Here is a 23,545-nt window from a genome sequence, read left to right on the forward strand (position 1 = left end):
ACTATGCTGATGAACAGTGACTGTAATGGGGTATGTGGGGGGTACTTGATAATAGGGGGAGTCTAGTAACCATAATGTTATTTAAGTAATTGTACATTAACGATATCAAAAAAAATATTTTTTAAGTGTATGCTGTGTGTCATCATTAAATTACATGGCTGCTTTTGTCAACTCACATCCCTTCTCCACAAAAACAGTTGAAGTTACTGTTATTTTCTACTGACTTGACTGCTTTTTAACAAAATTTTTGCCACTTTTTCATACTGTGCAGACATATCTATAAAAGACACAAACTATAAATAAACAATATATGCAACAGATCTCTAAAAATCGCCACAAGGCATTTGTCCATGTTGGAAATGTTGAGGGTTGACATTCTGTGCACCTAAAAATTACATTGAAAAGTTTTAACATGTAAGAACAGTACATAGTTTCACTGACAAAAATGAGTGTTTTCTATTGAAATTAGACCCCAATGAGATGTTGTTGTGGCTTTTAGTTGTAATCAATACAGTGTTTTTAAAAACGTTACTGGGCAACTACTAAGTAGCAGGCACTGTTCTAATGCATTGGAAATAGATGCAAGAAGCATGCTCTCAGCCCTCAAAAAACCTGGTTGAGCAGAAGAAACCTATACAAATATTGCTCTACTGTGGAACACTAAACAGATCGAAGCCGTGGGCGCTGTGAGGACCAAAGGAAAGTCAGCTGACTCCACTGTGATCAGGGAAGGTTTCGGAAAGAATCCTTCAACTAGAGGGAAATGACAGTGCCCACAAAAAGAACGGCAGGCAGCTGCAAACTCAATAGCTGTGCAACATCATGGTGTGCTGGGGCCCTGTAATTTTGGGCAACTGAACACACAACTTGGGTAGGAGGGTGGAGATGGAGCTGGAGAGACAAACTGGGGCTGATGTATAGATATTCCACGAAATGGAGTTTGTATTTTATCCTACAGAAAAAGCTACTGAATTATCCTAACCAGGGTAATGATGTAATCAGTTTACACTTTATTAAGATCAGTGGTTAAAGATTCTAGGACTCCCATGAAAGTCCTCAATCACGCTACCCCTGAATTCACAGAAGACTCCCCACCTTCTCCCAGCCTGGGTCAGCACTGTTACCCCGCCTGCCGTGCGATCCCGCCCCCTCAGACTTCAGTAGCATTTCCCAGCAGAGGCTATAGACACTTGGCTGTCAGCCACGGGCGACCTCCTTCAACGTGATCTAAGCATCCTTCCAGAGGCTGACAGACCTGGGCTTCAGCGCTGGGCTCTGCCCCTACTTATGCGACCACAGTGCTTGACTCAACTATACTACTCTGGAGCAGAGGAAGGCCCGGCTCCCTGGCCAAAGCCGGCTGTGCGTTAAGAGCAGTAGAGCAGGCGAGGGGCGGACCCCAGTGCTGACGGGGCCGCGCACCGCCGGCTCCGCCCGGAGACTCCAGCCGGCGGGCGAACAGGGTAAGCCGGACCGTGGGCGGGAAGACGGGGCGGCTCACCGGTAAAAGGCAGAGTCTCCAAGCGGGTTCCAGTTTGCCGTGTAGCAGTCCATGCTTGGTGCAGGGGACGAAAGCTAGGCAGCGCGCAGGGAACTCCTCTCAAGCGCGGGCTCCAGGCCGGCACTTCCGCTTCCGCCCATCCGCATCACGTGGCGAGGCCGCTGCCACGGCCATCACCACTGTGGGCAGCTGCTCGGGACCGCCGCCGCCGCTCCCCCGCCCATACCTGGGCCTCGTGCCTGCCCGGGTGGGCCAGGCTTTGTCTCCTGCCCCCAACGGCGGCCACCCCACCTCCTTCCTGTCCCCTCGGGCGTTGGGAGGGGTCGCGCAGGGCGGGACATGGGTGACCGGAAGTGGGAACTGTGAGCGTCGCCGCCCGGGGCGCCGAGACCTGTGGCGCCGTCGGGGCCGCGGCGACGCACGCATGGGGAAGGCTGGGCGCTGGGCTGCGCACCGACGGCAAACCCAGACGCACGGGTTTTGCCGGGTGCGGGCTGTGCAGAACCGACTGGCCTCCCGCGGTGCGGGAACGTGAGGCTAGGCCCCGAGCCCGCTTCGGGTGTGGCGCACGGTGTCCGGGTCTGCTCTGCTTGCGGGTGAACAGCGCGGAGCCCCGAGACTCGGTAAATGGCGCGAGCGGGAGCGCGCATGCGCTGGGAGGCGGCGGCACGTGGCGCGGCGCAGGGCGGCGCCGCGCGGGAAGCGCCTCTGCTTTGGAGGTATGCAGGCCTGGCGGCCCCTTGGCGCTGGTACTAGGTGTGACCGAAGCCGGCGCTACTCTCTGCCCTCCTGTGCTGCCTCCCCTTCATCGCTGTAGCCTGGAGCAGCCCGAGCGAGGCCGGTGGCGGAAGTCTCATTTACCCCGGGGCGGGCCTTGCTGCCGACCTGCCCTGAGTCCCCGCCCTCGCGCGGCTTAGTGGCATCTTCCCGCAGCCCGTCCTTGTCGGAGGCATGGTCTTCTGCCTGAGGAAGGAGGAGCGGCGCCTCCCGCTGCGAAGCGCCATGGTCCACTTCCAGGCCTCGGAAGTCCAGCAGCTGCTACACAACAAGTTCGTGGTCATCTTGGGGGACTCAAGTGAGTGACCCTCTAGGATCAGAAGTACTGGTCTCACACCTGTAGCCCGTTCTGTCTGGATCGTTCGACTACATCTCAGACCTCCTTTCTGACCCCTAGTCTATTCCAGTCCAGTAGGTTTTCTCTTATTCCGCCATTCACTTTCCACAGGTGTCCTGACAGATGTAGCCTGTCAAGTTTTTTACCCCATCAGTAAAAAAGTTTTTTTTTTTGCTCAGTATTTTTCTCCCTGACAGTCCTCCATAATTTCCCTCATGGGAGAGTGCTGGATTGTTACCTGTCTCCAGGGTGACTTACCCTACTTACTTGTGCCAGCTGATCTTGGGTCATTGTGTGTTAAGGTGGGGGGTAGTATACAGCTTAAGGAACAAAGGTAGGGTCAGGACTTTTATTAAACCTCTTTTCTTCCGCCTTAATGCCAACACTCCACGGAAGTGGTGTTGGGCAACCCCAGCTTGGGAAGATGGGAGCCCTAGACTTGGGAGAAACCGGGATGGGGTGAGGCCTGTCTTAGCCTCAGGATCTCACTCTCCCTGCAGTCCAGCGGGCTGTGTACAAGGACCTGGTGCTCTTGCTCCAAAAAGACTCACTGCTCACAGCTGCCCAGCTGAAAGCCAAGGTGAGGGAAGATTGGTGACCATGCCAGGGGTGGGTGGGCACAGACCCTGGCCTGGCAGGGTCCTCCTTCCTGGCATGGGTCTGATCAGCTGGGTCGGGGGGTGGGCAGGGGGAGCTGAGCTTTGAACAGGACCAGCTGGTGGCTGGGGGTCAGCTGGGTGAGTTGCACAACGGGACACAGTACCGTGAGGTCCGCCAATTCTGCTCGGGTTCTGGCCACCACCTTGTGCGCTTCTACTTCCTCACCCGAGTTTACTCCGAGTACCTCGAGGCCGTCCTGGAGGAGCTGACATATGGGCCTGCCCCGGACCTGGTGATCATCAACTCCTGCCTCTGGGATATCTCCAGGTTGGGGCAGGGGGAGAGGGAAATACTGGTTGGGGGTGGAAGTATGGCCCAGAGGCCATCCACCGCTGTGCTTTTGCCCACCCTGTGTGGTGCCTGACAGGTATGGCCGCTGCTCAATGGAGAGCTATCGAGAGAACCTGGAGCGGGTTTTTGTGCGTATGGACCAGGTGTTGCCAGACTCCTGCCTGCTGGTGTGGAACATGGCGATGCCCCTGGGGGAACGTGTCACTGGGGGTTTCCTTCTGCCAGAGGCAAGTGACCTGGGCAACTCAGGATGGGGGAGGAGGCAGCTGATGGGTAGATAGAGGACCTTCCCTCCCGACCCTGCTTCCTTCTGCAGCTCTTAGATGCTGTGCTTTATCTCTCAGCTCCAGCCCCTGGCGGGCTCTCTGCGGCGAGATGTGGTTGAAGGGAACTTCTACAGTGCTACGCTGGCTGGGGACCACTGTTTCGATGTCCTGGACCTCCACTTTCATTTCCGGCATGCAGTACGGCACCGGCACTGGGACGGTGTGCACTGGGACCAACATGCCCACCGCCACCTCTCACACTTGCTTCTGACCCATGTGGCTGATGCTTGGGGTGTCGAGCTCCCCAAGCGTGACTGTCCACCTGGTGAGCCCTACATGAGGGGGAAGGATAGTGGTGCAGAGGGGGCCCTCAGAAAGGGGACAGGACAGATACTCAAGGATTGTAGAGGCCCCTTGAAGAACTGTTGTGGCCCCTGAGTGCCCCTTCCTCATCCCTGGGGTGGATTGAGATCATTCCAGTCCAAGTTCCAGTTCTGTATGGTCTAGCCAGGTAGTCACCTCTGTGTACCCAAGTGAGCTTATACAAGCATTGGGCACCTAGAGAAATTACGTCAGAAGATGCCTTTCCTGGGAAAGAAGGTACCTAGCTATGTATAGGTGCAAGGGTGGGAAGACAGAAATAGGAAGAGCAGTCTGTGCAGTGTGGCAGAAGCAAAGAAGCCTCGTGACTGGTGCTGTCAGCCTCCCAGTTCCCGCTTGCTCACGAAGGGAGCAAAGCAAGCATCCTGGTGGATTGTTTCCATGTCTGCTTTCCCCATATCATGTCCTCAAAGGGCCAGGTTCCTGCCTCACTTGAGAGCTCATCCCTTTTGGCCTGTGTCTAGCCCAGCTGCTGTGTGCACAGTACACAGTGGATAGTGTTGAATTGGAGGCACAGGTTGTGTTAGGAGGCTGTTTCTAGCAGCAGTAGAGGGTGTGGGGGCACAGAGGGGCAGCAGTGTCATAGAGGTGAACTATGAGGATTTCGTAGCCAGGAGTTGGAGCATCAGGAAGGTGAATCAGGACTTTAATTGTGTAATAGTCCAGTGTCTTTGCTTTTCTGATGAGGGAACTGATCTAGCAAAGCAAGGGATGCTCAAAAGTTGTAAGGCTACCTGGTGGTGGCTCAGGTCTCCAGAACCCAGTTTGGAGCTATATACACAGAGCCATCAAAAGGAAGAGGTGGGTGGGAGGATGAGTTGGTGAGTTCTGTCAGGGTAGATGTCTTTGAGGAACTGTGGAAATGAGTGGATTTGGAGTCAGTGGTCCCAGCAGAGAGATGGAGGCTGAGGGCCTGAGTGTGAACCATGCAGGAGAGCTGAATGGCCACACTTTGGAGTTGGAAGGGAAGAGGGGTTGGTGGGGGAAACAAAAGGAGATGAGGAGGGAGGCACTTTCTGGGATGACGGGGCATTGGACTGCCAGGAAGAAAGGAAGTTGTTACATTTGCAGTGAGTGGTTATGTTTAGTAGGAAAAATGTTGGAGTGAAGTAGGATTAAAAGAGGCAGTGAGCAGTTGATGAGGGAGTGGAAACCAGGCAATATACTCTTTGTGGAAGTTTGAAAGACAGGAGACTCATGGGAAGAGATAGTGACAGGGTCATTAGGTTTTTAAGGGAGATTTACCAAGCTCATGTATCAGCCAGGGAAGAACTGGGAGAGGAAAAAGCTCCAGATCCAGGAGCAGGGAATGCAAGGAGCAGGCTCTGGAGGGAGCAGGGGGCAGAACAAGGGCAGATCCCCTGGCTTTTGAGAAAAGCAAGACAGAAGGCTCAAACCTTGGGCTTGGCCTGAAGTGCCAGGGAATGAGGAAAACTGGAGACAGAGGATGCCCCTGCCTGGTGGCCCTGTTCTCTGAGAAGAGCGAGTCATTGGAAAGTGTGGACAGCAAGAGTCCAGGGCAGCTTGGCTTCCCAGAACTAAAACCACCATCCCATTCTAGACCCGTGGACTGAGGATTGGCCAGAGTCGGATCATCCATTCCAGGGGAGCCATGGGCAGCCCCCAGACTTCGGGGAGCAGCTGGCCTTACCCCGCCCCTCCCCTCTGCCTCCTCCCATGCCCTTTTCCTACCCCTTTCCCCAGCCCTCACTGCCTCCCCTGTTCCCACCCCTGCCCCAGGATGCCCCCTTTTTCCCAGGCCAGCCCTTCCCACCCAATGAATTCTTCAATTATAATCCAACGGAGGACTTCTCAATGCCACCCCACTTAGGTAGGTGCCTCTGCAGCCCCCCTGCACCTGCCCGAGTAGCTTCCTGTGCTCATGTGGGCTGAGAGGAGTTGGGTAGCTCCTTGTGGCCCCAGGATTGGGTTCAGTCACTGCTGAGTCTGGAACAGCATCTGTAGACTCTTAATCAACTCATTGATTGTCACAGTATCCTGGTTTGGAGGTAGAGGAAGTGGTATTGCCATTTTGCTGGTAGGAAAATTGAAGCCCAGAGAAACTCATCCTGGAGGACCAGAACTGCCTAAGGGCAGAGCTGGGCTCACCTTGGCCAGGAGCCCATTCTGATAATGACTGGTTCTTTTCTAGGATGTGGCCCTGGAGTGAATTTTGTGCCTGGCCCCCTGCCACCTCCAGTCCCTGGCCCTGTCTCCCATGGTCAGCACCGGGGCCCAGTGGTCCACCGGGGGATGCCACGCTGTGTTCCCAGTGGCCCCTACCATGTGCCAAGGATGAGGGCGCCCTGCAGGCAGCGGGTCAGACACTCAGACAGACTGATCCACACGTACAAACTGGACAGGCGGCCTTCTGCCCATTCAGGGACATGGCCTGGGTAGACTGGATCTTGGGCTGGGACTGGATGTGCCAATGGCCCTTCAGGGCCTGCTTGCCACCCAGGCACCAGGTCAGGGTGTCCACTACGCCTGACTTTGTTCTTGTCCATTGCTGTCACCAATAAAGGCATGGAAGAACAGAGTGGCATCTTCCTAGATAAGGGTGTGGGTCACCCAAACCATGATCTTAAAGAGTTTGGGAGGCTGCCTCTAGATTGTCTCCGACTTTGGACCTTTCATCCCATGCTATTTAGAAATCAACAAATGTGTCCCTTCTACTATCTCACATACTAATTTCCACCCTCACAGAAAGTGTGCTTAACAAAAGTCCTAGAGGGGTCTCCTGTTGCCAGCAGCATTTTGGGATTGAGAAATATCAAGGGCTGAGTTGAAATTGTTAATATTTTGTATGGAGTTTGGGATTTGGCTAGTTCTTACATATATTTCCCAGTCTCATGCATTCATGTATACATTCAACATTCATCTACTTCTGGAGATAAACATGTATCTTAATTACCTTGCATAATTCTTGGAACATGGTGGACACTCAGTAATTGGAACTAAATAAGTTCCCAAATCCAAGGGGGAGACTGATTAGAAACCCATTATTTGATCCATATAACATGCAATGGAAGCAAAGTGAACATAAATCAACTTCCTGAGGGTGGGGTGGGGTGAAGGGTGTAGAGGAGGAGCAAAGGGAGAATTCCAAGGAGGGGCTGTGCCAAACTGTAAGGAAGTTAGGAGAGTACATCTCAGCTTAGACAAGTGGTCTTGCCCCTAGGTTCCTGACTACTAAGCATTAAGGGAGGAGTGTGGGCTGAACAGTGGCAGGAGGTGGAGAATGGAGCATGGTAATGTGACATGCAGCAGAGCTGAAGACCCACTAAATAACCTTCAAGTAGAATTGGATGAAAGAGAGGGATACAGATTTCTTGTATTGACTTCCCATACTTGCTGTTGAAAACTTACCTTGGCAAAGGATGTAACATCTCATGCAAAAGGAGATGGAAATAGACCAGAAAAGTATTGATCCTTGCTAGCAACCTACTAAGTGCAAATGAAAGGGAGCTGATAACACATGCTGGTGCTGGGGAAACTGGTACAGACAATGTGAGTTTTCTACCTCTGCATTTCTAATGTCCTCCACATCTTGCTAGGTAGCTCCTGTTGCCCACAGTGAGGTTTCATCACCTTTTCTTTAGCGTCCCAACAGAGAGATTTGAAGTCTATCATAAGAATAGGATGGAGATAACAATTTTCAGTTTGTTGTCACATAAGCATAAGCAGTACAAGACACATGACTCCCTCGATACGGATTTTATTCAGTTGTGACCAGGGACAAGAAACCTAAAAAATAGCCCCCAAAGAGTCATATATTTTAATGTGTGTGTGTATATACACACATATATAATGAAATACATATTATATACATTGTTTCTCTGCCTTCATTTTGGGATGTAAAAATGATGAAAATCTTGTTTTTCCAGTAGGTAAGCACATTGTTGGCTAGTTAAGCATGAGAGAATTCAAACTTCATTGTCTCAAAAATCATTCATTTTTGGCAAGTCATTTAATAAGACAATCTTTACATAGACTCCCTCTCAAATATGGAAGCTTGGGTTTTAAAGAATGGCTCCAGTGTCCTTTCCTCTGCCATACCAAGGTATTCCTGAAAGGAGTAAAAGATGCATGAGCATTCCAGTCGTGATGTCAACCTTTTTTTTCCAAGGGAAAGAAAGTCTTCTAAGAAAAGAGAACTAGTGCAGTTAGCCTTCAGAACATTTTAACCAGATGAAGTTTCCAAACAAAAGCAAATAACTTGCCTTCTGGACATTATCCAGTTACTTGCATAGGTGATGTGTTGAGTTCATTTTAGTGTTTAAGTACCTCTACCGTATGCATTGGTGAAAGATAAATGCTTTCTGACTGCAAGGAAATGGATTTATACTTAAAAAGATTACTGCTGTCCTGAGGTATAACTGACAAGACAATAAACTGCACATTTCAAATGTATTTGATGTTTTGACGTGTACATTTGTAAAACCATCTTCACAATAAAGATAACGAAATTAACCTTCTTTCCTCTTTATGATTCTTCCCTGCAGCCCCTCTGCACAACCTCCTCACATCTCCCCACTGCCATCCTCAAGCAATCATTGATACTGATCTGCTTCTGTTACTGTTGATCAGTTGACACTTCCTAGGGTTTTATATAAATAGAACCATTCAATAGGCATTGTTTTTTTCATCTGGCTTCTTTTGTTCAGTCTAATTAATAGAATTAGTAGAATAACATGGACATTCATCTGTGGTGGTATATTGGTAGTTCACTCCTTTTTATTGCTTAGTAGTAGTCTGTTACAGGATAGTGCCGGTGTTGATTTTTCCATCCACCTGTTGATGGAAGTTTGAATTATTTTTAGGTTTTAGCAATTACTAATAAGGTTGCTATGAACATCCCATTTTATATTCCTGCTAGCAGTGTACAAGGGTTGTAGTTCCTCCACAACTTTGCCAACACTTGGTATTGGTCTGTCTTTTTAACATTAACCATTATAATGCGTAGTATGGTTTTAATTTGTATTTCCATAATGATTTTTCAATGATGCTGAACATCTTTTACTGTGCTTATTTGTGATCTCTCTATCTTTGGTAAAGTTTCTGTTCGTTGTTCCTCCTCTCCCCTGCCGACTTTAAAAAAATTTATTATTGAGCTTTGGGAGTTATTTTGGATCCAAGTCCTTTATCAGATGTATGGTTTGCAAACACTTCCTCCCAGTCTGTGATTTGTCTGTTCTTTTGAAGAACAGAAAACTTTTTAAAATTCATCCATAAGAAGAAAACATCCATAAGAAGAAAATAATACAATCTTACGATGGTTTCACATATACAAAATAGTGAATAACAGAAGACTTTCATTTTGATCAAGGACAGTTTATTAAATTTTTCCTTTATGGATGATGCTTTTGCTTTCACACTTAATTTTCACCTAACCCAAGGTCACAGCTATTGTCCTATATGTTTTTTCTAGAGGGTTTTACATTTAAGTCCAAATTTTGAATTAATTTTTATATATGGTACAAGGTATAAATTGAAAAAAAAGGTTTTTTCGCATAAGAATATCCAATGATTCCAGCACTATTTGTTGAAGACTGTTCTTTCTCCACTAAGTTCCCTTTGCAACTTTGTTGAAAATTTGTACATACATGTGTAGATCGGTTTCTGGATTTACTCTGTTCTACTGACCTATTTATCTTTATGCCTATACCCCACTCTTGATTATTATAGCTTTAGGGTAAGTCTTGAAATCGTCTTACCCCCCCAATTTTGTTCTTTATCTAAATTACTTTGACTATTCTAGGTTCTTTACATTTCCTGATGAGTTTGAAAGTCACCTGGTTAATTTCTATGAAAATGCTAGGATTTTAATTGTGATTGTATTGAATACATAGACCAATTTTGGAAAAATTGGCATCTTAATACTGGATCATCTAACCATTGAGCAAGATATCTCCATTTATTTAGGTCTTTAATTTCTCTCAACAATATCTTACCTGTGTACAGACCTTCCCACCTTTTTGTCAAATTTACTACTCATAATGTTTATTGTAAATGATACTATTTAAAATTTTTTTATTTCTGATCATTCATTGCTAGTGCAGAAATGCGGTTGATTCTTCTATATTTACCTTGTATCATAACCATGACCATGTACATATGTTAATTACTTTGCTATGTTCACCTACTCTAGCTTTTTAATAGATTCCAATGGAATCTCCATTGAAAACCCTGTTGTCTGTGAATAAAGACAGTTTTACTTTCTGCTTTCCAATCTTTATGCTTTTTATTTATATTTCTTTCCTTAATGCACTGAATAGGACATCCAGTACAATGCTGAATAGAAATGGTAAGAACACAGATTCAAAAAGACACATGCACCCCTATGTTTATCACAGCACTATTTACAATAGCCAAGATATGGAAGCAACCTAGTTGTCCATCAGTAGATGGACGGATAAAGAAAATACGGTACATATACATGTAAGTCTGGGGAGAGGAAATCCCAGGGCAAAATACCTCTAAAAACCGAAATCAGTCAAAGGGAGAAATAAAGTTTAAAATCCATTTATTGCTCACAAGCTGCAGTCCCGGACAGTTTCTCCTGCTCCAACAGAAGCAAAACCAGCCCTCTCCTCACCTCAGGCACAGATAAGCCCTCCTTGCCCAGGTAATTATCCATTGATATGGAAATAAACTTCTCTCCACCCCTGGGAATGATGCAAACTACCAAAGCCACACTTCTTTCCACCTCTGAATGCCTATTGATATGCAGATGTCCTAAAGCCAGGCGAGATATTCTGGAAATGTTACAATTTTACCCACTACACAATGGAATATTATTCATCCATAAGAAGAAAACAAATTCTACCATTTGTAACAACATGGATGGAGCTAGAGGGTATTATGCTCAGTGAAATAAGCTACGCGGGGAAAGACAAGTACCAAATGGTTTCCCTCATTTGTAGAGTATCACAAGGAAGCAAAACCGAAGGAACAAAACAGCAGCAGACTCACGGACTCCAAGAAAGGACTAGTGGTTACCAAAGGGAAGGGGTTGGGGAGAAGGGGATTAAGGGGCATTATGATTAGCACACATGATATAGGGGGGGGTCACAGGGAAGGCAGTATAGCACAGAGAAGACAAGTAGTGACTATAGCATCTTACTATGCTGGTAGACAGTGACTGCAATAGGGTGTGGGGGGGACTTGATAATGTGGGTGAATGTAGTAACCACAATGTTGCTCATGTGAAATCTCCATAAGATTGTATATTGATGATACCTTAATTTTAAAAAATGGTGAGTACAGACATACTTGTCTTGTTCCTGGTCTTAGGGGAAAACTATTCAAGCTTTTTCACCATTAAGTATGAGATTAACTATAGGTTTTCATAGATTCCTTCTATAAAGTTGATGTTTCTTTCTATTCCTAATTTGCAGAGAAATTTTTTGGTTTGGGCTTGCTTTTTTTCTAATCAGGCATCGATTTTGGATTTTGCCAAATGACTTTTCCTGCATCATTGGAATGATCATTAACTTTTTAAAATTGTAGTGAATTACAGTAATTGTGTTTTTTTAAATGTTAAACCAAACTTTTGTTTTTGGCTTTAAAAAGGTAAGAAGAGGTTGTGCAGTTTGAAGGCTATAAAGATGGTATTTCCTCCTCCAACCAAAAGTGAGAAACAAGTGTAAATACCTATCTGATGGCCAGCAGAAACCACAGACAATGACTTAGGTGGATAGGTGAAGAAAGCAGTGGAATCACACAGCCTGGCACAAATCATTTTGGAAGTTTCTGGGCAGCATTTACTAAAGTTGGACATTTATATACTCTATAATCCAACAATTGCACTTCAAGAGAAATGCATGCATCTGTCTACCAAAAGACTCATACAAGAAATTCATACAACTTTTATTCATAGCAGCCAAAACTTGAAAACAAGCCAAGTGTCCATCAACAGGAGAGTGGATAAATTGTCTTCCCAGACAATGGGATAGTACACACTAAAAAAGGAGAACAAACTGCTGACAGATGCAACCACATTGATAAATCTTACAGATGTAAACTTGAAAGAAGCCTGACACTAGAATATATTTTACACGATTATATATTCTGTATGATTTCAAGAACAAGCTTATCTATAGTGATAGAATAGTGGTTAACTTTTGGGGGAGGTATTGATTGGGAAGGGTGTTAGTCCCGAATTTCATAGGACCAACTGCTTGTACCAGGAGAGCACAGACACACCAGACCACAACCAGAATACAGGAGAAAAAGAAGTTATTTATTAGCAATAAGGCCACCTGCACAGAGGCTGCCAGCCTTAGATCGGCTAACAGCAACCTCAAGAGTTTGGTCAACATTTTTATATTCTCTGAACTTCCTGTTGGCTAACTGTCCTAGTTTCGCTTGGTTGCCTGAGACTAGTTTCTAGGTCAGTTGCTTCTTCCTGGGTCAGCTAGTATGCACCAGTTTGAAATAACAATTCTTTCAATAAATCAGTTTTGCAATAACAGGATATGGCTGTCTGCCACTTCTACCGAGGCAAGCACTAATACAGAAGCAGAAATGGCAAGTTAATTTTTAGCCCTCACAAAGGGTATAATGGACTTTATTTATGGGGTGATGGAAAAGTTCTTGATCTGGGTGGTAATTACATGGACACACACACAAATATGTAGAAATGCACTGAGCTGTATCCTTAAGATTTAGTACCTTTTACTTCTGTTAGACAGAAAGACAGAAATGAGTGGGATGAAAAGGAGAAAGGGCCCCCCAAAGATGACTCAGGGAGTTGATCAGATAGAGCCAGAAATAACTCAGGGAGTTAATCAGATGAAGCCACAGGATCCAAGAATGACTCAGGAAATGTCCAGCATCTCCCCAGATAAGAAACATCAGAAGCACAGGCACAGCACAGCCCGTCCCCATCTCACCAATCAGAACAAGCCTAGAGAGCTGACAGCTGTCAATCAAGGACCTCTCTGCCCTACCAAAACCACATAAAAACCTCAGAATGAGCTTCCGGGCCTGTCTTAGACCTTAGGCAGGCCCGCGCTGCACGCTGTTACTCTAGGCAGAGTGCATTAAAGCATACTTTGCTTTCTTGACTTTGGTCTCTCGTCTCACTGTATCCAACCTCCCTGCAACACAAAGCCGAGTCCTTTCCTTCCTAACACTTCTATGTAAAATGTGTGTGAATTATTTGTCTATTAAAAGGGAACCAGATGGATTAGGATAGAATGGTTTAATATTAAAAGACATCTAAAAATGTAATATAAACAGAATAACCAAATATTCCTTGTAGTAGATACAGGGAAAACAATTTTATCATTCAACATTCATTCATGATCAAAACTGCTAGCAATCTAGGAATGGAAAGGAATTTTGTTAACTAAGTAAAGGTAAAACTCCAAAAACTCTACAGTAATCTATTTAATTCTTAATGGTAGAACTTTACAAGCAGTTCCTTTTATTTGTTTATTAACTGATGTATAGTTGATATACAATCTTATATTAGTTTCAAGTATACAACACATTGGTTCAGTGGTTACCCATATTATTAAATCCTCCCCCCTACTAGTACAGCTACTGTCTGTCAACATAAGAAGATGTTATAGAATCACTAACTATATTCTCCATGCTGTACCACTATCCCACGGCCAACCTACATTATGATGTAGAATTTTTGTGCCCCTTTATTCCCTTCAACCTCCCCACCCACTCACCCCAATACCTCCCCCATGGTAGCCACGAGTCACTTCTCAGTGTCCACAAGTCTACACAAGCAGTTCCTTTTAAATCAGTATCAAGTCAAAAGTGCCTATGAACAGCAATTACAGATGCCATTGTCTGGGAATCCCAGCTTGTACACACAGGAAGACGAACACAAAGAAAGCCCTATCCTATGTGGTATCCTTAGGTTCAAAAGGTTTCACAACTTTCACATACGTTACAAATATTTTGCAAATAAATACACAATTTCACATATCAATTCTAAAAATTGTTTTTTGGTTAGACATTTGAAGACACAGGCCAGAAAATCAAGTAGAAGTGTTCGGGAGGTGTTGTGTATTTTCCTCAGTTCTTGTCCCCACCGTAACAAAGAATTGAAGGGCAGAGACACAGTAGTGAAGCAGAGTAAAAGTTTTATTTAAAGTTACTTAAAGAGAGAAAAAGTATAGGCGACCTCAGGGAGGAGAGGCACCCTGAAAGGCTGAAGAGAGAAAGATTTGTTGTGCCCCGTTTCCTTGAGTTCCCCGTGTGGAGCCGCAGTCACCAAGCCCAGTCGTAAGATGCAAGAGCAAAACAGGTCTTTATTGCTAGTTCAGACTAGGGTCTCAGCAGCCTGTCAGAACACAGGACACAATCTGAGACCCTGAGCAAAGTTCCCTTTTTGCTTTTATACTCCTTTTGAAAGCAATTACCAGTTAGCAGATGTAGCAAAAATGGTTAGGGGCTTTCCAAGGGGCAGATTCAGCAAAATGGATATTTACTTATTGTGGTTTTTCTCGGTATTTCTAGCTTGTCGTTTTTCCAGGGATGGGGTACTTCCTATCTCTTATTTTGCTTAGGACTGGGGTTTTAATACAAAATGGAGTTAGTTAGGCTAAGCTTCACAAAATGGAGTGAGTTAGGTCAAGCTAACTTTCCGGGGGTCCCACAGATTAAGGTTAAAAGGTTACACACTTGGAAAGTGCAGGCAACCTCAGAGAGAGGAGTTGAAAGGTTGAGAGTTCTCCCTTTTAAGGATTTTTCAGGAATGTGAAAAAGGACTGGGGGTGCAGACTTGTTAAATGGTCCCCAAATATTTAAAATTAACGTAACACAAGAAATTTACTGCTCTGATTTCTCCCTGAGATACCGGCTTCTTGGCCTGGGAGCATATCAACAAGCCTGCTTGCCCCCGCCCCCAAGGTGGGCTGAGTTATTGTCTCTTTGCTAAAGAGTAAGTTAAGAATCTTAACTTCTTCTTGAGTTTTAAAATGCAATCTTACCTTTAAGATGGAATCCTTTCTTTTACTATGTTGTTTACAGCTGGGCCTGCTCGTTAAATTAATTGCCCAGGTTGTAAATTACTTGATTAGAGCTGAAGGAGAAAAAACAGCATATAGGTAAAGTTAAAAATAAGCTGGGACTGCATGATGAACAAAATAAAGACATGGGCTTTGCTGAGGTACCCTCCTTTATCTGGAGAATATTCAGACATTCCAGGCCAAACTGCTCCTGGCCTTTTGAGCTTTAACTGATTAACTCATTAACTCTGATTCTTTTCTGGGTCTCTAGTTTTAACTGGTTAACTTTTTGAGCCCCTTGTAGTGGGCTTTACTGGCCTTAATTCTCTCTCCACCCTGCTCCTATTTTCCTGCCTAACAGAAGCAACAGATCTTAAATCAAGTTATTTAGTTAGGTAGAAAGACTGAGAAGAGTTGGGTGAAAATAGGGTAGGGCGCACCAGAATCTGTGGGAGTTCACCAGACAAAGCCAGCGAGCCAGAAAGGACTCACAGAGTTAACGCCCTGTTGTGCCGTTTCCTTGAGTCCCCCGTGTGGAGCCGCAGTCACCAGACTCAGTCGCGAGATGCAAGAGCAAAACAGGTCTTTATTGCTAGCTCGAACTACGGTCTCAGTGGCCCGTTCAAACCACAGGACTCGGTCTGAGACCCTGAATAAAGTTCCCTTTTTGCTTTTATACTTTTGGAAAACAGGTAGGGGCTTTCCAAGGGGGTGGTTTATTGTGACCTTAGCTGATTGGCTGAGGAGGGTCAGGGTCTTGTTGGACAGGTTGCTGGGCTTGGTTTCCGTGAGAATGGGCGTGGCTTGAGCGGGAAACTTCTTACTCAAGACGGAGGACACAGAACAAAATGGAAGCAGGGGGGTCATGTAGGGGACATAGTTATTCAAGATGGAGGACCCAAAATGGAGGCAGGGGGTCATAGTTATTCAAGATGGAGGACACATAATGGAGGCAGGGGTCATAGTTATTCAAGATGGAGGACACATAATGGAGGCAGGGGGGTCATGCTAATCTTCCAGGGGTCCCACAGACCTTTGCAATGTGAGTTCATTCCACTTGCTCCGAATCTGGGCTGACTTTGAGACTTGCTCCAACTAATGGTGGTGAGACAGGGCAGAGACCTGGGACAAGCATCATGATCACGTTTTCCTGCCATTTATGAAAAATGCTAAGATATAAATAGTGTAGTAAGAACAGGAGGGACTCCATCTTAAGGCTAAGATTCCATTTTAAAAACCAGGGAGTTAGGAGGTAAGATTCCTAACCTATTCTTTGGTAATCAGACAATAACCCAGCCTACCTTAAGGCAGGGCAAGCAGCCTTAACTGGTAGGTTCCCAGTGCTTGAGGGAAACTACTATCTTGGAGAAGAACTGGAAGTTTATCCTACAGAATTATCTAGAGGACTGTGTGGCTAGTGACATAACGTCTATTACCGGAGAGACACATCTTGAGACCACAAGTCAAGCCTTGCCCCATTCTTGGAATCCCCAACCCCCGCCCTTTGCCCCATTCTTGGAAGCCTTAAAAGACAGAAGAATCCTAAGCCCTTAGGTGCATCTCCTCTCTGAGGTTGCCTTCACTCCCCTTTCTTGGAGTGGGTATTTTTAAAAGACTTCCTACTGCTCAGTATACTATGTTTTGTCTCTGCTCTTCCAGGGGTGTCTTTGTTACTTTGCTGTTTCATTGTTTTCCAGACGTTAAGCACAAATCTTCACTCTCTCTGTCCTACTTCAGATTAGGGAGGGGCTACTGAGAGCGTATTTGAGCCTTGCGAGTTCCCGTCAAAGAGCTTCCCCTTCCTCTCTGCTTTTACGCAAGTAAACCTTTGTCTACTTTTCTAGTCTGTACCTCCCTTGGAGTGTATTCAAATAAAACTTTTGCTTCGCTTCACTGTGTCTCTGCCCTTCAGTTGTTGTGACGGGGTCAAGAACTGAGAACAAATTCAACCCAACACTTTTATTTTTAAGACGGAAAATACTTGAAAGGGAAGCAAGATCCAGAATATAGATGGTGAGACGTTTGCTCAGAAGAAAAAATAACTTGTCCAAAGTTGGTTGCATCCAGATGCTAATGGAACCTGACAAAAGACAGCTCTTTGCTGCAGGAGGAATGGGGTAACAGATTAGGGCTGGGTCAGAAGTCCAGGACACAGCGAAGCAGCCTAGATTGAGCCCTTTTCTAGGATTTCATGACCTCTGCCTTCGATGCCTCTTGCTTTCTGGCTGGAGGACCAGGCTGGGGATTTGAGTTAAGGGTGAGGCGTCTACGAAACCGCCACCGCGAGGACAGTGGGCCGATGATGCCCCGCCCTAGCCCCAGGATATGCCCTCGCGCCCAGGGCAGGTATCCGAGACTGCGAGGTACCCCTCCCGTCTTTCTTTCCCTCCTCCCACGGCAGCCTCGCCCGACCCTTCATTGCTGGAGTTGACGATCTCCACCAGGGGGCGCGCCTTGCACCGTCGGTCTGCAAGCTGTGATTCCGGGGGCGGGGTATAGATTTTTCGGAATGTCTACAACCTTCTCTGCGCGTCTACCTGCAGCATTCTGATCGCCGCGTCCTTCCCAGCTTTGCTGGCTCCGCTCTGTCGCCGCGATCAACGCACCCGCCTCGACGACCCTCAGCCGTAGCGCTGGCCCCTCTCCGCGCATCCGAGCCTAGGGGATTGCACAGTGCCTATGCTCTAGCAGCACCCAGCACCTGCCCTGCTGCTCGGCGACCTCTTGCGCCGCGCAGACCGCTTCTCCTCCCGCCAGAACCCGATCTTCTCCCGCCTCCTCTGTGGCCACCAACTCTCGGTGAGCGGCCGCTCCCTTCATAACCCTTTCCTTTGCACACGCGTGTCTGAGGCAGCGCGCCCCCTCCCGGCTTCCCGAAACTGCGCCTTAGAGGTTCCCGGGAGCCGCACAGCCTCCTTCCGGGGACCCCTCTCCTTTCCCCAGGGTGGCCACGGACAACACAGTCTCATGGGGTGCTCCCCAGCCTCATGAGCCCCCTTGATACCGCCCTCTTGGACCCTCCCTAACCCAGCCGCTCCTACTCACTGCTGCTTGTTCCTTGCGGCGGAGAGGGAAGTCCTACTGGGAGCTCCTGCTCCTAGGCGCCCCCTGGTGTGCATGCTGCTGTGGATTCCCTCTGCGCTTTGTGAGATGCAAAGGACCTCCCGCAGACGCCTCCTCCGCTCAGGTCTGTGCTTGGTCCGATCTGATTATTTTTCTGGCCAGGCCACACGGGTTACTGGATTCCCTACTCCCACCCATCCTCATCAGAGCAGGCTGCGGGGTGGAATGGGGAAGGGCGGGCAAAGATATGGACTCAGCTGCCCGGGTCACTCAGGCCAGTGGGACAGCTTTCCCTTCTTGGCCCAAATGGGAAAGGCTTAGAACCCCTTGGTTCAAGCGTGTCCCTTTTCCCCATGCTTGCATTTTTAAGCCTTTTATCTCTAAGTGGGAGACTTTCTCTACATGTAAAGGAATTTCAGGAATGACATTCGGGATACAATGTTTCTTTGCTCTCTGCAAGGTCCCTCACTTTATTCCCTGTTATCTGTACACTCCATTCCCATTTGCCTGCCCCTAGCACTGGCCATTCCATTCCATTCTATTTATCATTCGTTTTTATGTATTCTTGCCAAAAACAAGAAAGTCTTGCTTTGCTGGCATGCATTTTAAATTTGTTTAAAAAAACTACTCTCAGTTTCTTTTCACTAAAGTATTCTGCTATCAGTAGATACGGTCTCTGCCCCTTCTAACTGCTGCCTCTTCTCCACCCTGCTTGTCCACCATGTTCTAGCTTTCCATCTCCTTCCTCCACTAGTAACAGTGCAATCACCTGTTTCCTACATGCCGCCTCTCATTCAGCAGTTCCCAAATATTAGTGTGCCTGTGGATCACCTGGCCTCTTCTTACAATGCAGGCTCTGAGTCAGCAGGCCTGGGGTGGAGCCTGAGACTGTGCATTTCTAGCCAGTTTCCAGGTGGTGCCCATACTGCTGGTCCTGGGGCCACACTTTGGGGAGCAAGACCCTCATGGGCATATGTGGAAATTCATTTTGGGTTGCCAGCCCACAGGGTATATGTTGATGTCATTTGGTAAATATTGCCATAAGTAAAGCTGAACCACCTTATCCCACACCAGCAGAGGGTGGAAGGCGTATATATGTGGGGAAGGGGGAAGGCCTTCTCCTTGCTTCTGACCTCATCCTGATCCCTTTTCCCCCAACTCAGTGTGTCTGGTTTGAGCCAAAACCTCTTCTTTTATTCAGACTGGTCCCGAGGCTCTGGAGTAATGTTCCTGGCCAGAGATTCATGATCAAGTCAATGATGGAACCAAGACTGGCATCCTGGCTTTATCTCTGCTGGGAGCTCTTAGAAACAGTCATTGAGAAGACACGGGGTCTTCAGTTAGGTTGTATTTCATCCATTTCTTTCCTTTTAGTAGCCTGTTAGGGTGGATGAGGACTTAAACAACCTGGCCTCGCCACTGGCAAGTGACTATCCTGAATCTGACTTCTCTGTAGAATGGGACAATATCAGCATAGCTACACTTTGTGGTAAGACAACTTAATACAACAATTTAGCCCACATGCCAAGAGCACCACAGGGGACCTAAGACAGATGTTCTTGCCTTTGTTTTACCCATGAAGAAAATGACGTTCAGGCAGGTTTAGCAATTTCTACCAAGGCCATGAAGCTAGAAAATGACAGAGCTAGAATGCAAACCCAGCCTCAGCTAATACACCAGAGCCTATCCTAACCATGAGGCTATACCATCTCTATGTCCTGCCTTGCCCTGCCTTGATACCAGGCCATTTTTCAGGGAGAACCACAAGGAAATGGGAGGGAAGGACAGAGTCTGGGATTTCAGGCACTGACTGATGCTGAAGGCATCTACCAGTGGCATGTAACCAGGGCTACAAACCAGAGCAAAAGGGTTTTAGAAAAATGAAACTGGGTTCTAAGGGCTGGTCCCTAGGGCCTGAGTGGTTAGGTAGCAGGAGAGGGGGACTTTGGGTCCAGGGCTTCAGAAGCAGAGATTTTAGGGTTGGAGATGCATTGGAGTCAGGACTGGGGAGTTGGGGTGGGTCAGGGATTAGGTGGTGGTCAGCAGTGGGATGGAGGGCATGTGGGTGAGACTGTCTTTCATGTGCCTTACTTGGTAATAACTGACCACTCACTGTTGTGTGTGGAGGGTTAGCTTATGTGTGAAGGGCCAGCATCGTAGGCATCAAAGGGTACCACCCTCCAAGGCCCTCCTGGTGCTGTGAGTAGCTTGCTGGGTCGGCTTTAGAAACTTATGGGCTCTGCTTTCCCCACTCACACAGCTGTGCAAACATATCCTGGCACCAAGCGCCAGCTCCAAGCATTTCACAATTAGAAGAGTTCAACATCTGCACATTTTGAGATTTCATGGTACATGACCTTTTACATCTTGTCCATATCCATCCATTCTTTGTTTACCATCGCAGGACCATGCTATATCTATGACAGCAATATCTCTGAGTGCCCAGGAATGCTTCCTGCTTTTTCAACAGCTTTTGGGGTCAAGACCTTCTGAGCCTACAGAATGTTCCTAGAGTTCAATACAGTATCTTACAATTTTCTGAGCTTGACAAAATACTTCACATATAGGTGTTGCCTTGGGCTCACAACAACCCCATAAAAGAGTTGGAACTCACCTAACACTGAGGCTCAAAATAATTAATTAGCCAGGGCCATACATTGCATAGGTGGGGAAATATGACTTTTGTTTTTCCATAATAGACCTTAGGAGTCTTAAAAGAGTAGGTGCTCTCTGGGGCCCTCCCTACTCTGGTTGGCCAATTTTCTGGACCTGGGGCTGTGAACTGAGGCAGGAAGTAGGAAGTCTAGAGAGAGGGGACACATAGACAGGAAAGTCTGGGAGGTAAGCTAGTTGTGGTCTTTTGGAGCTTCTGGCCAGTCCTTTCTCGGCTAGGTTTCTGTCACTGGGCTCTTTCTAGGGCCTGGAGAACTGAAAAGAGGTTGGTGGGAGGAATGGCAAGCCCATGGATACCTGGGTAGGTCTTAATGAGTCTGCAGCCAAGACAGCTGAGCAGCTACAAGATAAGGATGCTGCCAATTGCTGTGGAGACCCCAGTGGTGTCACCACACTACCCCCTTTGAGCTTGTAGTGACTTGGCCAACCTCTGCTCCTAACTAAGCCTTTTACCCTTGTCCCTTCTTGAAGCCCCTGATCCCCTACACCAAGTACCTGAAGCATTGGCTTGAGTAAGGTGCTCAAAGGTCTGGCTGGTCTACCCTGCCAACTCTAACAACATCAAGCGTACCCCGACCAGTGCGAGGAGCCTGCTGAGGCAGGAAGGCCCAGGTCCCACTGCCCTCCCTCTCCATAGGACCTCAGGCCCTGGGCCAGGGCTCAACAGACACAGGCAGTGGGATGGAGTTGCCCTTCTATTGGTCCAAGTCCTGAGCATTGTCTGGGTGAGACATGGAGGTGAGGAGGCCCACGAGGCTCAGCAGTATGGAGAACAGCAGCAGGAAGGAAGCCATGAAGAACAGGGCAGGGAGGGCACTGAGCACCAGCAGCAGGATTGCTGGCAGCAGATGGCGCCACGCTGCAGCTGCGATGGACCACAGGGAGCTCAGCAGGTGGGAGCCGGTGGTAAAGAGCGCGTGGCACAGCATCATCATGAACAGCAGGTAGAGGATACTCTCCAGCCCCCATAGCACACGCAGCAGAGGTTGCTGCCAGCCTGATGTGGTCCACCACTGGGTCCAGCGCTGGGGCACATGGCACAGACACCAGTGCAACCTGCTCTGCCACGTGACCCAGGCCCACCAGGGCACTGCTGGCTGCGGCCCCTCGCCGGCCCCGATGGTATCCGTTTCCACTTGTGGCCGCTGCATCATGGCTGGTGCACCTGGAGAGAGGGCCGGGCCAGCTGTAGGAGCAACCCTGGAGATGCCTGGGACCTCAGGGCAGGAGGGGCACAAGGGTGGGGAGGACACCAGCGTGGGTGGGGTGGGTTTTACCTCTGGGCAGAGCGCCTAAGTCATGGTGCTTCCTGCAATGCCCAGAATGGCCACAAGCAGGGCCCCCACGCTCACCCACATGACCCTGCCCAGGGGAGCCCCATTGTGACCCGGGTGGGGGTGGGGTCCAGCCAGGAGAGGAGCCAGTGTGTGGGGCTCACCTCAGCCCCTCTCCACAGACCCTCCAGGCTGGCAGGGGAGCCTACGGAGCCCACAGATGTAGATTCTCATATTTATGGGAAGCCCCCTCTGCAGCCCTGTCCCTTCCCTGCGGGCTGATACCCAATCTCACTCTGTTCTCTTGCAAGCCTTCCAATCTGGATGCTCCTTCCATAGAACCGCAGAGGAGGCCTGAGCGGCCACCCCAACCGGCAAGCCCTGAGTTGGCCACCACATCCTGCCCTGGGCTCCCTGTCCCTTATCTTGCCTTCTGTCACTGCCCTCAGACTCAGACCCAGGTGTCCACTGTCCATATTGTAGGGCTGGAGCCCCCTGAGGTTCAGGCTGGGGGTAAAGGGTTACCCTCCAGCCTGGCAGCCCCGGATGGAGGAAAGGAGGCCTGAGAAAATGGCATGGCCAGTGTATTTCTGGAGGGCAGTCAGGCCCAAGTATGTAGGCAGAAAGCCAGGCCAGGCAGGACCAAGGGCACACCGCAGGCTCCCGGGAGCAGCTCCAGACCCACGAGCGGCAGTGGCAGAGCCTCCTGGAGGCCAGTCATCCTGTGACTGCCACTGGCGGCAGGAGCACAAAACCTCCTGCTGTCCTGGACCCTCTCTGGCCCCCTGACTGTGGCTCCCTGTGAGAAGTATGTGCTGTGGGCCTGTGGAGAAAGAGGGGGACAGCTGGGCTTCGGAAGGTTGACCATTTGCTTGCCTGCCTGCCTGCCTGCATTGGCCTACCTGCCAGCCTGCTGCTCACTTACCAGTGGAACAGGTCGAAGGCCAGGAAGCTGACCAGTAGTAGCAGCAGCAGCCAGGCCAGGCCCCTGTAAGGACTGCCTGACTTGCCAGCCCCTGTGCCCCTAACCCCAGGACACTGTCCAAAGGGGGCCAGGCTAGGGCCCCAAGGGATACACACGGACCCACTGGACTACCCAACCCATCCCTGGCCCCCAAGGCCCTGGGAAGGACTGGGATAGGGTAAAGCAGGGGCTTTGGGCCTGGGTTCCAGCCGCGTAAGCAGGGCTGGGGCGGAGAAGAAGGTGGTTACAGGAAGCCAGTAGTGCTGGGAGGGACTAGGGTGGTGGGAGGGGTCGGGGGGCCCTTGCAGATACTCAAGGGTGAGCCCAGGGAGTGTGGAACTGGCCTCCCTGGGAATCTCCCCCTCTCCCCTCCTCCCACTCT

General features: G+C 48.3%; 3 protein-coding genes across 6 annotated transcripts in view; 1 reads left to right on the top strand and 2 right to left on the bottom strand.

Annotated features, from left to right (window-relative positions):
• The window catches only part of VPS16 (VPS16 core subunit of CORVET and HOPS complexes), a 24,908-nt gene extending 23,204 nt beyond the window's left edge, over positions 1–1,704 (bottom strand). For both annotated transcript variants that reach the window (XM_036924673.2, XM_036924671.2), the window contains exon 1: positions 1,502–1,704. In XM_036924673.2, coding sequence (XP_036780568.2) covers positions 1,502–1,554 — 53 coding nt within the window. In that variant the 5' untranslated portion in view covers positions 1,555–1,704. The remainder of the gene's footprint in view (positions 1–1,501) is intronic.
• PCED1A (PC-esterase domain containing 1A) lies at positions 1,189–8,691 on the top strand. Of its 3 annotated transcripts, none has more exons than XM_036924677.2 (8): positions 1,189–1,463; positions 2,435–2,576; positions 3,116–3,195; positions 3,304–3,542; positions 3,643–3,793; positions 3,911–4,157; positions 5,775–6,044; positions 6,366–8,691. In XM_036924677.2, the coding sequence occupies exons 2-8, from the start codon at positions 2,453–2,455 to the stop codon at positions 6,611–6,613; spliced, it is 1,359 nt and encodes a 452-aa protein (XP_036780572.1). In that variant the 5' UTR covers positions 1,189–1,463; positions 2,435–2,452; the 3' UTR covers positions 6,614–8,691. The 3 variants fall into 3 exon arrangements, with proteins under 3 accessions (XP_036780572.1, XP_036780571.1, XP_036780569.1); XM_036924676.2 differs by lacking the exon at positions 1,189–1,463 and adding an exon at positions 1,772–2,124 and having other exon boundaries at positions 2,258–2,576; XM_036924674.2 differs by lacking the exon at positions 1,189–1,463 and adding an exon at positions 1,773–2,124.
• Positions 8,692–21,620: 12,929 nt separating this feature from the next.
• Positions 21,621–22,133, bottom strand: TMEM239 (transmembrane protein 239). Its single transcript, XM_036924679.2, has one exon. The coding sequence runs from the start codon at positions 22,077–22,079 to the stop codon at positions 21,621–21,623; it is 459 nt and encodes a 152-aa protein (XP_036780574.1). The 5' UTR covers positions 22,080–22,133.
• Positions 22,134–23,545: the final 1,412 nt, after the last annotated feature.

Source organism: Manis pentadactyla, chromosome 5 (genome assembly GCF_030020395.1).
Source record: "Manis pentadactyla isolate mManPen7 chromosome 5, mManPen7.hap1, whole genome shotgun sequence".
NCBI lineage: Eukaryota > Metazoa > Chordata > Mammalia > Pholidota > Manidae > Manis > Manis pentadactyla.